Source organism: Ostrea edulis, chromosome 6 (genome assembly GCF_947568905.1).
Source record: "Ostrea edulis chromosome 6, xbOstEdul1.1, whole genome shotgun sequence".
Classification (NCBI taxonomy): Eukaryota; Metazoa; Mollusca; class Bivalvia; order Ostreida; family Ostreidae; genus Ostrea; species Ostrea edulis.
This window is the reverse complement of record NC_079169.1, coordinates 64341915-64357757: the sequence shown is the minus strand read 5'-3', so window position 1 is coordinate 64357757 and position 15843 is coordinate 64341915. Positions and strand designations below refer to the sequence as shown.

At 35.3% G+C, this 15843-nt stretch overlaps 1 protein-coding gene across 7 annotated transcripts; it reads right to left on the bottom strand.

Annotated features, from left to right (window-relative positions):
• Nucleotides 1-414: 414 nt before the first annotated feature.
• LOC125648173 (phytanoyl-CoA hydroxylase-interacting protein-like) lies at nt 415-15629 on the bottom strand. 7 transcript variants are annotated; one of them, XM_048875119.2, is made up of 4 exons: nt 5864-6623; nt 5717-5768; nt 2611-2658; nt 415-2475 (listed from the first exon to the last, which is right to left on the bottom strand). In XM_048875119.2, the coding sequence occupies exons 3-4, from the start codon at nt 2618-2620 to the stop codon at nt 1805-1807; spliced, it is 681 nt and encodes a 226-aa protein (XP_048731076.1). In that variant the 5' UTR covers nt 2621-2658; nt 5717-5768; nt 5864-6623; the 3' UTR covers nt 415-1804. The 7 variants fall into 7 exon arrangements, with proteins under 7 accessions (XP_048731076.1, XP_048731080.1, XP_048731077.1 ...); XM_048875123.2 differs by lacking the exons at nt 5717-5768; nt 5864-6623 and adding an exon at nt 15537-15629 and having other exon boundaries at nt 2611-2637; XM_048875120.2 differs by lacking the exons at nt 5717-5768; nt 5864-6623 and adding an exon at nt 15537-15625.
• Nucleotides 15630-15843: the final 214 nt, after the last annotated feature.

The window sequence follows — 15843 nt, the reverse complement described above, 5'->3', positions numbered from 1 at the left end:
CACCTCTTCATCTAAATTGCCCCCGTTGACTTAGCCCCATATAACGCAGTTCAAAGTTGCTGCTTGTTCCATCATGTTATCGAGCTTGTAAAGCAAAAGATACATACGGAACTCGTGTAGTCTGTCTACTTCTACCAGTCAGTGTCCTACGTCATCAAGTTGACTATTCTGACAGGTCATCACTAGGCCTATGTGTGTTGTTTCTTTAAATTAATTTGTATTTCAAATTATTGTTTATTTGCAGGTCTATTCATCAACGAATTGTTTGTAGTAAGCTAAGCAATAAACTATTGTTTATTTGCTGATCTAGTCTTTAACGAAATTTTTGTAGAAAGCTGCCCCAGCCAATTGATTTTGTATATTTGGTTTATTACGTCATTTGGCTTCACGATGATAATAAATGAGATATGAACAAAAGCTGTTTTGTTATTTTATTTCATAGTTAAATTGAATAGTCAGTACCAAATACTGAGCTGCGGAATTCCAGAGCTTTTTCTCTTATGGGTATTCTTGGGTTTAAATAATACAACATTCTGCATCTTTTGCAGAATTCATTTATAAAGTTTTTGATGGAAATTACACGACTTAACAGAATATAACAGAAAAATACAATGATATAAGTCCTCCGACACACACGAAAAGTGACCAAACACTCGTCTCTTTATGGGTTTCACAAGTAAACGGTGGCTCATACTGATTACATGTACCTTCGATCCATGAAAAAATTATAATTTACCGATCGGTTCTAGGGTGTAATATGATGCTTTCTTTAGCGGATATTTGTTTATTCTCTTAAACCAATATTGGTACATGGAGATACAATAGTAACATACATGTATGTAGATTAATAAATAAAACTAGTCAGAGGTACAATATATAAAAAAGAGACATGACAAAAAGTAATTCTAACTCTAGAAATCAAGGAGGACAGGACGCATAAAATATTTCGAAATAAAAAGTTTTTATGAGTTTCACAATTAACCAGTGGCTATTCACTAATCACCTTCGGTCCACGAAAATATCTCTCAACTGATTCGATACGCAAGAGCTTGTTCTGCGTATGGTCAGCTTTTAAATCGAGGCAAGCTATTGACAAACAAGTTGATGGTACAGGGGTTTCAATAGTCTCGATTGAAATCAGCACTTCGCAAATTCTATGGTCGTTATAACGATCTAGTTCGTCAATACAACCTATCATTGGGTCAAATGCTGTCTGGCCTATTTCATACCGATTGTTAGGCCGTTCTTGGCACACTGATTTTGACTACGACGGATAACTCCATTTACCTGATCAGGATGTAGGGCTCACGGCGGGTGTGACCGGTCGACAGGGGATGCTTACTCCTCCTAGGCACCTGATCCCACCTCTGGTGTGTCCAGGGGTCCGTGTTTGCCCCACTCTCTATTTTGCATTGCTTATAGGAGTTATGATATTGATTAATGTTCGTTATCGTCACCTTTCATCTATAATATTTACCGATAGGTTGTATAGTGTGATGCTTCCTTTGACTGGATATTTGTCGAAGACAGAGATATTCAAAAGAAAGAGTTACACTTCCAGTCACTCCACCCAAAAATAATGTGAAAGCAGATCACAGGTACATGTAAATAGAATTGTTTTTAATTCATTAGCAGCAATAAAAAATTTATAGGGGCCAGTAAAATACCAATACTTTCCTCACGCGATTATCATCATACTATTCATGTTTTCAATACATGTTTTTAAAGATTCCGAAACGGTACCAGAAGTGAGTACGACCAATACAATACTGCGTGACCCCTAAGTGAATACCGTTCTCTGGATTTATAAATTGCAAATGTTGCATACATCTTTTTTGGGGATTCCATTTTTGCGACTGCGTCCACGACCACGTGACTGGACGTTCATCAACCGCCCCCTTCCAGTACTCAGCAAACCTGGAATATTCAACTTGTCAGTAAAAAATAATTCTACTCGGACACCAAGGGTAACATAAACGGAGTTTCTTCCTCTGTGATTATAAAGAAACAACAAAGGATTATCGAAAAGGTCAAGTTGATAAAGGTCATGATTCCTGCAGAATATATCCTGCTTTGACCCCTCATTTGTCACCACCAATGTCGCATAGTGATTGTAGTAGTGACAATAAAAATCTGCAAAATACAAGTTTTTCGATTCGTTCAGAAGAACGCCAGCGTCTACAAACAGACGTTTGTTTCCAAAGTAAGAGAAATATGGCGGTCGTTTGCTCTTGCGATCAATTCCACAACTGAAGAAGAGACCTTTAATGTTTCCGTTAATGGCGGACCTCTTATCGCCATTGAAGTCTTTCATGTAAGGGATCATGAAGCCTCTTTTCTTTTCAAATATATCCTTCCAGTAATGCTCGGGTTTGTCCCGCCACATCTGAGGTAGAAAGGCATATCTGTCGTCTGTTTCTTCTGCAAAATCTACACACCTCTCGTACAGATCATAGATTTCATCTGCTGTTAGATCTAAAATATTGAATTTACATGATGGTCTGGCATCAAGTAGTTGATCTAGGTATATTTCAACAATATAGCAATAAATCAAGGAAATTGATAGTGTGGACACAATATTTCCTCAACAGAAATTAAAATGAAACTTACAATTAGGCATGACAGGGTCTCCAAATTCTAAAAATATACATGTACAACCTGTAGATGGAATAAAAATTAATTTAGCTTGTGTTCAGAATAAATATCAGAGAATATATAAGTAAACTATTTATTTTTTATTCAAATCTACACGAGAAATAAAATGAATATAAATTTTACAATCGTGTAGTAGTGGGCTTGTCTAAGAAAAACTAAACATTTTCTGTGCTACATGTTTAATGTGAGGCAGTCACATGATCAAATCCAGTGAAGCCCAAAGGGCTTGACAGTATAAATTTGATTACGTATTGCACCTCATATCCCAATAAAGTTTTTAAATTGGTCGAGATTTTAAGCTTCGTCCTAACCTTTATCATTTTGTGTGCTACATGTTTAAAGTGAAGCGATGATATTATAAATTCCAGTGAAGCCCAAAGGGCTTGATAGTAAATCTGATTACGTATTGCACTTCATATCCCTTTGAAGTTTTCAAATTGGTCTATATTTTAAGCTCCGTCCCAAAATTTACCATTGTCAAAGTTGAAAGAGTCTTGGGGGATTGATTTACATATCCATTAAAGCACCACAATAGTTCCTGATATACTCGATAGGTTAAAGTGTATATGTTTTCTTAAAAGTATGTCAAATTCTGAGCTGGAGGTCACAAGGTAAAATATCTTGCCATAAGAAATCTATATACAAGATATAAAACATCTACCTAAAATAGTTCAGGACATATTGAATAAGTCAGATTTTTTAAAATTAAAAGAAGGTCAAACTTTCAGGTCAAAGTCATAAGACCACACACCATTGCATCACATGAAAGGTAACTCACTTGAGCTTTCAGCTCAGGTAAGCTAAACAGGGAGATTTTTTTAAAAATTGAAGGATTTCGAACGGTACGCAGACTAGGGTTACCGAATTCTGGTGCTGAGCGGTTATCATTGAAAAAATACTACTGACCTAACTTTCCTTTGTACCTTAGCCCTATGTTTTTCATGATCGACGTGCCTGCTTCGAACCGCGGCGTCTATCACTCTGCGACGTTTGACTCCTACAATCTTATTCTTTTCAGAACGTTGTTTACATCACCAAAAATCGTTTTTGAACAAATAGGTTAAGGAGGTATGCTACACCAGAGAAATTTGTTGTGGATGAAAAGTGGAGGATATGTACAACAATATTTTGAAGTTGAAAATTTTCAAATTTACTTTATTTTGTCAAAAAATACAGTTTTAGTAGAAGGTAATCTGAAAAAAATTTAAAACCCCGCTGGACTCGAACCAGCGACCTACTGAGCTACTCGGCTATGTATTTATATGGAAAAGGAAAAGTCAAATATTGCTGATATCGATTTTTTCATCCATATTTTTAAAGGAAGTCAGCCATTATGACGATGTAGAGTACGACCTTAAACACGTTTACCTACGTAAACGTACGCGGATAGATACACCTCAATACACAAAATCATATTCAATCACAAAATACGAAATATTTAATATTTCCTGAAAAGTTGCAAGTACGTCATCCTATTCGGATTTCATGATATCCTGGGTGTTGGGGGTAGCCTTGACAGAGCAATAATACTAATGCAACAGATGTGTATTGTAAAACAGATTTTTAAATGTGAATTGACATACACACCTCCTCTACATAAATAAAGAAACCCTTCCTCTACACAGATAAGGAAGACAATCAATGCAGTGATACATTTTCAACGGTGACTCAATCTTCTCCAAACTGCAATGCCTTGTGAACATTTAAGGACGTCGTAGCGGCCCGTAATTCATAATGCTTACTTCCTTGCCATGGTATGACAGGACGTTATTGACCAAAACTGGCTGTGCTTCATAAGTAATATCTTTGGCTGTAGGTATTTGACGAATTATGTTTAATACAGCGTGATACAAAACGATACAAATGTTGCATGAATGGGATATCATTTTCTCAGGTACAGCAAAACACATCGAGTAATATGCATGTAACTTCAGATGGTATATCATATAACAAATATATTTAAAAACGTAACAGACTGCGCCTGTGTTTATATCTCTACATTCCCCTAAATCGTCAACAAAGAGTATATTTAGTAGTTCCAAAACTCTCTCTCTCTCTCTCTCTCTCTCTCTCTCTCTCTCTCCATGTAGTGTCCATTTTTAATAACTGGCCTTTTTTGTGCGCCACCTTTTTGATATCATTAGTGTTTTGTATATTGACTGTGATCAATTTGTGTAATTTACATGTTTATTTGCTCATTTACAAACCTAGTCATTAGTAAACGGTTGTTTGTATTAAGTTGTCCCAGGCAATTTTGAATATTTTGGTCTACCTATTACGTCATTTGTTTGAAATTGGTTTATTACGTCATTTGTTTGATCATGATAATAAATGACATGTTCACTTAAACTGTTGTGCTATTTCATTAGACACTTCAATGATTATCTAGTAACAAAAACTGAGCTACGGAATGCCAGAGTCTTTGCTCTGGCATACAGTGAAACTTCTCCAAACCGGCCCCTCAGAAAACCGGTTCTCCCTGAAAATCGGCCGATTTTCGAAGTTCCGGCAGAAATCTTAACATTTCCTTACAAAGAAAGTCTGACAAAACCGGACACCCCTGAAAACCGGACATCGGCCCCTTTGTAAAGTACATGTACACTGTATATGGGTTTTTCTAGTTCAAAATTGCGGAATATAAATGAAAATTTTCAGTCGGTGTGCATGTCATTGTATGCACCGACATTCAGTCTAAATCTAACATTGCATAGTGTTGCTGTTGTAAACACATCAAATGTGTTTGAATATCCATGTATCTGGTCTAACATTAAATAGTGACCCCGTTAAAAAAACGACCCCAGGGGTCATTTCTTAACGTTACAAGTTGACCCCGATCAAATTCTGATCAAACGCGGTCGTTGAAAATGGACCAAGGTGGAATTTTGATCAGTAATGTGGTCATTTTTAACAGCTACTTAAATGTTACATATACATAATGTAATTGTTTGAAATGGATTGTCAGAGAGAGAGAGAGAGAGAGAGAGAGAGAGAGAGAGAGAGAGAGAGAGAGACCCAAGAGATCATTAATTTCCGTGCAATTCAATCACTAAAAAGAATTTACTCTGTCTTTTCCTTTCTCTCTCTTCTCTTGGAGCTGAATCTTATACTTCAATCTAATCAAGATAAGAATAAGGACATTGAAGATTTTTTTTCAAATTTAAATAAATTTATTTATAAGCCAAAATATCAATCACTAAAGAGAATTTACTTTGTCTTTTCCTTTCTCTCTCTTCCCTTCGAGCTGAATCTTATACCTCAATCTAATCAAGATAAGAATAAGGAGATTGAAGAATTTTTTTTAAAAATTTGAATAACGCCATGATCTTCCTTGAAAGGTTGTGCTGAGCATATTAAAATGGATCGCACGTACGTAAAGATTTTGTTAATTTCTTTTATTTGAAATGTTCATTAGCAAAAGAGCATAAATCTAACAACTGATGCCAAAAGGCTCACTCATTCACAATTCCAAATGTGCTGTATCTATACAATTTTTGAAGAAAGAAATTTAAAGAATGTCAAGTTTGAAAGCTACAGGTATGGATGAAATTTCTGTGAAATTACTGAAAGTGAGTATTGATTTTGTAGCCGACATTTTGTGTTTCATCAAGAACTTTTCTATACATAGGAGGGTGACGTTGTAAATGAATGGAAAAAAGCTAGAGTTTCTCCGATTTTCAAATTGGACATACACTGTAATTGATTACAGACCTGTATCTGATTAGTGGTTTACCTCTCAGAAGCAAAATTATGGAAAGACATTATTTTAAACACTTTTTACAAGTGTTTGAATGCAAATAAGCTGTTAAAAGAGCATCAATCAGGTTGTAAACCACAACAAGCGAAACGAACAGTATCATTGACAAATGACTTGAAAACATCGATTTGGGTCCTCTGTTTTCCCCCTTTGCAAATGGCTACCTAACATGTCTGAAACACTCTAATTCTATGGAATGGATGCACCCCCCCCCCCCCCCCATAAAACCTGACAGCAAATTTAAAGAAAACACGATTCATTTTAAAGGAAAGTTCACAGAAATTAATTATCGAAATGTAAATAACTTAGTATCAATGTTGGTGAAATTTTCATAGAAAGTGTTAAATGTGCCAAACTTCTAGATGTTTACACCGGTGAACGTCTTATCACATAGATACCTTATGTAAACAAGAGGCCAATAGGCCTTATCGGTCACCTACGAATTAGTTATGATTACATGTATCACTAGTCCCAAGGCCTATGGAATCTAGAGCGAAAATCCTGTTTTGAATACTAATTTTCAACAAAAGTACATGTATAAGTTTTAAGTACACATCTTTTTTTAAATGCCCTTGAAAGTGCCTGTAGTGATAAAATAAAATGATTATGTAACATTAACACGATGGGACTATTAGAGTCAATGCCCTGGGGCTGCGAAATTAACAATTTTGGTACATCCTTTTCTGCTTGTCCTAAATATTTAGTTTTTACGAAGTGATTTGGTCAGCCTCCTATAGTTAGCGTCCAATTGAAGATGGCGGACCGCCGATTTACCACGATTTTCATTTTACCAATTTTCTTGAATATTACGACTCTTTCAACTCATCTCCCACTGGATCATGAATGACAGTTTCAATATACTGATATAGGATTTGTCCCTGTTAATTTTCAAAATGAGATAAAAAATTACAAATTTTTGATTTGTTTACTTTTATTCGTGAGCTCTGAAAATAGAGTTCATGGGGGTAAAGTAATAATTTCTTCCGAAAATAGTTGCCATTTCAAGTGACAGTCACGTGTTCAGTTCAGGCTTTCATATCATCGGTGGTTTCATCTGTGTAAAGCTGTGCATTTTGTTACAACATCGTGCCATAAGTTTAAGAAAACTAAAAATATCAAATACCTCTTAGTAATTCGTTGTTTTCCGCTTTTTCAGCCTTAAAATTGGACATCAAATACCTCTTAATAATTCGTTGTTTTACGCTCTTTCAGCCTTAAAGTTATACAGTTGCGTCTGACTTTTATACATGTACATCATGCTGGAATTCTCCTTACGCGCGTGTGGTTATTTATAGACGCCTACAGTGTATGATTTATGCGTACCCGTAATATTTACTTTCTAAATAATTTTCTCACTGTTTTCAATAATGTAATTAAGGGAAAGTTAATAATTTTATAAACTTATTAATCTGCTTAAAAGTAATTCTTTACAAAAATGATACATGACATCGGATCATAATGAAATCTCTGCTTTAAAATCAATCAAAATGATCGGTTCAGCTGCTTTATATACCGTGGATTTAAAATTAGATGTATTCTTCCGCAATCATTTAACATTCTAAAATCTAAACAATGACAGCATATGGATTTTCAAAGTTAGATTTAGATCTGCTTCCTGTTTTGTTTTGCTTTTCTTTCTTTTTCACCTTCAAGGCTTCAATTCTTTCCTAGCAACATACAGTGTGGGTTGATTGTATGGAGTTTAACGCGTATTGGTAATATTGTACCCATTTTACGGCGGTGAACTAAATAGATATGATCGGGAATCATGAAATTTACAATTTTGGTAGAGGCCTTCCTGCTGTACATCACTATGCATTTAGTTTTTCTTACACACTTGCAGTTGTAGAGAAGAAGGTTTTTTTAAATTTTGTCAATATTTGTCTTCATATCAAATTGAAAAGAATTGGAATTCTAGTATCAAAAAGAAGTTAAATATATTCAATTGTTAACGGACGATGACAACCAATTGCAATAAAGACTTGGTCAGAAACTCATATTTCCAGGGAATGGCAGGCGGTGAGAGACAGTATCATTTTGTTAGTCTTATATCAATACATTCTTAAAGAAAACGCTGAAAAGTAGTTTTACACGATGAATTACTTTTTTAAAAAAGTATTCAGACGTTCCCTTGTAAAGAATATGGTTATATTCATGGTGTCTTGAGAGGGAAAAAAAAAGGGGGGGTACCACCAAATTTCCAAACGTACCTGAATGACTTTTAAAGTAATATTGTGTGGGTTTTTCTCCAAGTAATCTAATATATGTGCGTATACAGACATGAAAAATAACTTTTGGTATTCCATTGAAACGATACTACAAGTATAACCCACTCATTGTATTTGATATGATATGCCAGTTTGATCTATATTGTTTTGTTTGTACTTGCAGGTCAATACCTGGTCTGGTGTAAAATAGACTGTGCATGCCCAAGGATTCAAATCAAATGGGGCAACTGTTGAATTTGTTCATTTTCAATTTTTGCAATAAATTAAAATGTTCGAAAAGTTTTGTTTTATAGTGTACCTTTTTTTTTTTATTAACTTGCAGCTGACGTAAAGAACTTATTGTATCGACGGTAACTAATGTAAATCAATCATCTTGATTTTTAATAATTTCAGTGTGACTAAATGTATGACTAAAGGACAGTCATTTTAAGTAGGAAATGTGTCATATTGATTACTGCTTCTGTCACTATAAGAATAATGACATTCAAAATTAACCCTGGGGCCTCCGTGGCCGAGTGGTTATAGAGCATCGCGCTCAAAATCACACGGCCTCTCATCTCTGTCGGCGCGGGTTCGAATCCCGCTCGCGCCGGTAAGTGAGAAAGTTTCCTAGTTTACTTTCGGAAGGTCGGTGATCTCTTCCCAGGTACATTGTATCTGGGTTCTCTCTTCCACCAATAAAAACTGGACGTCACCAGATAACTGAAAAATTGTTGAGTGTGGCGGAAAACATCAATCAATCAATCAAAATTAACCCAACCAGCCAAGTCATAATCACTATTCTTCAAAGTCAATATGAACACCTATATCAGTCAGCGTCATTATTTTCACATAGTAGAAATGACAAATATATCGTCAAAATGACTAACTGCACTGGACAATCAAAATGACTAATTTTGGGGACCGTAGTGACAGACTTAGGTTTTCAGTGTAATTGTTGTACAGTATGGCATGATGCCAAGAAAACGTTTTAAATTACAGAAGAGAGCGACAAGGATCATTTTACACATCAGAATACCTCATTCAGTGTCAACTTCATGTATGCATTTGTCTGCCTATTTTCATATATCACAAAATTGTTCATGCATGTAAAGTTTTACATCGTATGACACCAGAGTAATTGAATGTTTATAGATTTGTGAATGAGTTAAACACAAAAAATACAAAACAGAACTCTAATAATTTTATTTATGTTACACGAGCCAAAACAGAATATTTTAAGTAGTTCTTATGTGTATGTGATGTTTTCATCTTTTGATGATATATCTATATGCTCTCGATAGGGCCACAATGTATATGTAAACTAGTTTATGTAAGTAATCGTGCAATTCTGTAAAGACAGGATAATATTTATCATTATCACATGTATTATTTAATTGTAGCATAATAATGATAATGATAGCAATTATTTTGCAATATTAAACAATTCGTTTCTCTTACCGTATAATAACGAAAGTACCAATTCAAGGAAACGTTACATCATGTGCACATGACTCGACTATCTAGCCTAGAGGTTTTTAAAAAATCAATATGCAGTTACGTATATGCATGCGAAACTAGAAAAGGGAGATAAAGCAAATAAAAGAAAAGAACAACTCTCCCCCACCCCTCTCTCTCTCTCTCTCTCTCTCTCTCTCTCTCTCTCTCTTTCCCCGTAAAAACGGAACAATCAAACATCATTTAACACCAAATAATATTTGAACAGCATTTAAAAGGGGTAAGCTTGTGGTTTTTATTCATTCATTTTTTAGATAGCAGAGACCTTAACTAAGGTTAGATACACGTATATGACCTACACTTCATACCTCACATGGGGGACACATGAAGTTTAGGTAGATCGATTAGATGTCAAACAGCTGAACAAATAAGGATTAACTACCAAGAGGCAGATCAAACCGAATTGTATTCACACATTCAATTATGAATTTTAATATATAACTAATAATTACGTACGTACGCACAGACTCTCATGCACGTTGTATGCCAGTATCTAGATCAATTTGTATTTCAACTTGAAAAGCTTACTTGCATATCAAATTAAGTGACTTGTACGTTTATGTTAATTTAACTTGACATTACATAATCAACCATTTAAGGATCTTTATACACTGTAGTTAACTTGCATTCTCCTTTCATTGAATTAAGTCACATTTACTGCGATTCCCTACTGATGAATATTTCATTGTGAACATACAAATTACATGTATATTTCAGAATATTCATCTGCAGCGCTTTCTTCTAACTGTTTCATTTGGTGTCATCGCCGGAATCTTTTAATCATATCGAGACATCATGCAGTGAAAAGTCCCTTTCTCTGAGCTTTAGACTAATGAGCAACAAACATTCTTTACTCTTCAACATAGTGCTGTGAAGCATACCGAAAAAGCTAAAACAAATTGATTGTTCGTTTTACGTGCCGTCGAGAATTTTTCACTCGCATTGAAAAATCACCAGTTGTAGCATCTTCACAAGTCAAGGGTCATTGCACTAACTTAGTGCGAGGTAACGAATCAATAACCCTTGACTTGTGAAGATGCAGTTGTAGGTGGCGTACCACAAAGTTAGACATGTGCCTAACGCTCAGGACCGTAGCAGTAATGGTTCTTTAACGTACCAACGCCTGCTACTAAAGGAGATATCATTTAAGTGTTTTACACATAAATAATATATACTAAATTTGGCCCTATCCTGGGGTCAGAACCCCTACCCCGGGGATCATGAAATTTACAATTTTGGTAGAAGCCTTCCTGCTTTACATTATTATGCATTTAGTTTTTCTTTCACATGTGCGGTTCTAGAGAAGAATTTTGAAAATTTGTGCCTTGACCCAGGAGTGCAGGAGTCCTGAAATTTTCAATTTATGCCCCCCCCCTCCCGTCCCAAAGATGCTTCATACCAAATTTGAAAAGAATTGTAAAGGTAGTTATCAGATTAAAATCAAGTTAAAATTTTCTATTGTTCACGCATTTGATAACTGACCATTTTGTCCCCACCCTGATAACAAAACCCCTACTGATGGGATCACCAAATTTACAATTTTGGTGAAGGACTACCTGTTCTTTCTAAATATCCATTTAGTTTCAATATTACTAAATAATTTAATTCTTATTGTATCCTTGTCTCTGATTGGTCAAATTCCAATTGAGGAACGCAGGGTATTTTTGTAAAACCCAGTGGAGGATTTAAAGGGGGCGCACCCGGCGCCCCCCCCCCCCCTCTAAATTTTCAAATTTTATGTAGTATCTAGTTTAGAAAAATGTATTAAACGATAGAAGAAGCATAATTTCTTCAACTCCCAGAGAAATAAATGACAAAATCTTTTGATTTCTTGAATTACTTGATTATGAAAACTGAATTTTTTCCCAAAAACCCTTAAAATTTGCGTCATTTTATTAATTTCACCTGATTAAAAATGATAAAATATAGTACAAATGACTAAATAGGAGACATATTTCAGGCCCTATAAAATCTGTAAAATCCAGGAGCTTCGCCCCCTGGGCCCCCACCAGGGCTTCGCCCTGGACCCACTGGGGGCCTCAAGGCGGCCCCCCAGACCCCCTGCCTCATACAGTGGCGCCCCCCCCCCCCCCCGTAACCACAATTCCTGGATCCGCCCCTGTAACCTCGTTTGGTATGGGGACACATCCCCTTGACAACCAGAAGCCGGAACTATTTTTTTCCTTCTCTCTCTCTCTCTAAATTTACATCGTTGCACTGTTTTCAGCCTTCTATGGAATAGAAAGTCAACGTGTACAATAAGATACTTCGGTTTGATACACATACTGTTTTCTCGTTGTCAATTAGCATCTACTTGTACGCTTATCACTGTTGTAAATCATCTTTCTCTATATGACGATCGAATAATACGCAAGATCGTAAATACCGAGTTAGTGGAACTCTCTTGTAAAGAAGTCCGGAAAAGCGTGTCGATCTTGGGCATTTTTTGTTTATTCAAAACATGGCATCGGAAGACGATTTAACCTCCACGTGCTTTCCACAATTAAAAGCATTTTTAGATGAAAGGTGTGTAAAAGCGTCTGGATAAAGGAAAAATGAACTTCTGAATTTAGCTTGGGAATTTCCTGGATGACAGCAGTGGGCAAAAATCCACCACATTTCCATTAAAATATATCAGTTGTGGATATTTCTGCGTATTATATTTCTTTCTTGAATCATTAACTAGTCTACTGCAATGCAATGACAGTACGCCATTGTTAAAATCGGGTGAATCGATCACGACAAAAGTTGCAGAACTGGTATTATTTACCAACATGCCCAAATTCTCGCAAACTCTGAGTCTCGCGAGACTTTGAAAGGGGAAAGTAAAATTTAAAACCAAGACAGAAAAAGTAGTCGCGATCTTGCGTATTGGGGAAAGGGTGTGCGTGTTTCATTCCTGATCTGCCTTTCAACAAAGCAAACAAAAAAAATCATACGTCACATTTTACCACATGACGTCAGTCACATTGACATGTGGATCACGATTTGTCACTTGCTTATGTATTTTCTTATGTTGGATTTACTATTAATGACAACTTTGCATGCAAGGGTAAGTTTTCATGTAGTAGAAATTTTCACAGAGTTAAAAGCCGCAAATTATTGCATTTTCTGATATTTGAAGACTTGCTTCGCGGATTATAAAGCGTAAACTGACCCAAACCAGGTTATACTTGTATAACTTGCCCCAGAATTAAAGTCATTCCTTAAATATATTACAGAAAATGTTACTTATGTGCTTTACACATAAACACTATATACCAAGTTTGACCCCGCCCTATGGTCAGAACCCCTACCCCGAGGATCATGAAATTTACAATTTTGGTAAAAGTCCAGAAAATATTTGTCCTACTTTTAGCCCGAAAGAAGGTCACGGTATAATAATCCAGCTGAAATGCAAACTCACTCTTACGCTTCTTGAGGAAGAAATTGTTAGCAAAGAACCAGAGCCACGAATAGCCAAAAATGATCCTTAGTCAGAACATGATATTATTCTCGGGGACAGAAACCAAGAATATCTATTTTTCAAATATGTTATCCTTTTCCCGATATCTTTTCATTTTTTTTTTTAGTTATTGACCTTCAAAGTACCCATTGTTTTGGCCAGATTGTTACTGACATCGCAATTTTGCAACGTAACGTCACAATTTTACAACGTTTCATGTACTTTCACGTGAAAGTTCTCTAGGTATAAAAGTGAAACAAAAACACTATTCAGTGCAATTTAATTATGATATTGTAAATATTTAAATCTGTCTATGTTAATTCTATATTAAAACACACACCTATATAGTATAATCGTACATCTCTTTCTCCTCTCTCTATTTGTCTCCTTCCCTCTCTTTATATTTTTTAAATTTTTATATATGAAACCATTCAACAGTTTTAAAGTAATATTAATTCAGTACCTCTTTACTTAGCTTTGTTATTCAAGTATGACATGAAGATAAATCCAATCCCAATATTTTAACTGTATAACCATTTATTGCACATACCGATATTTTTTAGGGAGGGGGGATCTTAAAATGTACACGAAAACACGGTGGGCCCAACCGTTGACTTACGAATAAGATCTATTAACCTATGTGTGTGCGTTTCAATATTGCATGTAGTTTATGTTGCATATTGATCACTTCTTTTAACAATCTTTTATAAGTTTGCGGATTTTTATATTTATTATTTGTTTGGGGGGGGGGGGGTGTTATTATTATCCCGCATGTACATGTAATCACACCAAAAACAGTAATATCCAGGCTTCGGATAGCGGCGTTATTTCAGACGCACTTTGCTACATGTATAACTTTGGACAGTGAGTAAACATTTTAATCCTATGTTTCACACTTTTATTTGTGTTTTGCTATATAGGGAGTTACGTTTATGATGTGTGTGTGTGGGGGGGGGGGGGGGGGGGGGGGTGGTAGGGAAACTGTTACAAAAGTAGCCGTACATGTACAGAATAACACATGAACATTTCGTTTAGCCATATGGATATAATTTATTTTACATTAGGCTAAGAAAATGTTCACGTGAACTAATAATCAGGTAAAATATGTTCCATTTATCTAATTTCATTAGTTTCCTATCCGGATCATTTATTACAATAATATCTAGAACTGTGTGTATTTCAAAATGCCTTAATTATTATCATTAACTCCATAACATATATGAAACGAATTCATTAATTAAAAAGTCTTATTCTGATACTGCTACATATAATAGAACCAAACTCCCTCCTCGCATGTATTTGGTTAGTGTGCAAACAAAATTAAGCGGATGTTATTTTCACATAAATAGAAACAAGAATTTTATCAATCAAGGGGTTAACACCATAAAATTTGCTTATTTTAACACTTTCATATTTCTTCCTGTCACTAGGTTTAGTTCTTATCTTACATAAAATGCATGAGGGAAACCTTTTTCCGTTATCAGACACTTCCTCCATGTTACAAACACTCAAACTAAATTAAGCAGGACAGTGGTTTAATAATGTGTTCAGTTCTTCCTTCTATAATGCTTAGTAATATTTTACTTAATTATGTAGGATAATATAATCATTTAATAACTTTTAAAGTGATGACTTATAAACGATGCTGATTGGTTGAAAAATTCGTTTGATTTCTCTGTCAAAATTTCTGTCAAAATTTCGTTCGGAGTTCATCTGCACTAAGCACGCGGGACTGCTTTTCTCTGGAATGCGTCTTCCCCATTTCTAATTTTAGCGCTATTTATAGAACGAGATTTTCCACACAAGCATTATATATAACGAAATGCATTTGTTTGATTTTTGTTTTTCATTGCTATCAAAAATTAGCACAACTAAAGATATGAATAAAATACAAATTAATTAAAGAAACAACATACATAGGCGATGACGTGTCAATTTGATGACGTAGACCACTTACTGGTAGAAGTAGACAGATTACACGAGTTCCCGGTGTAACCGTGGTGGCTGTCGCTGGTGACCAGAGTCGCTCTTAATAGAATATATAGGGAAAAGAACTACTCGAATCACCGGCTTATGCGCATGCGTGGTGTTTAACTCGAAGCGGTGCCCCATTGGTTTTAAATCCATAGTAATAATAAACCCCCTTCTCAGTTTTCTGTTTCGTATGCACATCATAACTTGAAAGATACAAATTAACTTGTATTATCAAACTCCAAAATTGATATTTTAATGCATAAGATTTCTGAATTATGTCTAAGATATCT

Bases quoted from the DNA above. Each gene is read 5' to 3' on its own strand.
- LOC125648173 (XM_048875117.2), bottom strand. From the start codon at position 3,598: ATGAAAAACATAGGGCTAAGGTACAAAGGAAAGTTAG. The intron at 2,659-3,561 runs GTCAGTAGTATT...TTCCATCTACAG, and splicing joins AAGGTACAAAGGAAAGTTAG to GTTGTACATGTATATTTTTA. The intron at 2,476-2,610 runs GTAAGTTTCATT...TCAATATTTTAG, and splicing joins AGACCCTGTCATGCCTAATT to ATCTAACAGCAGATGAAATC.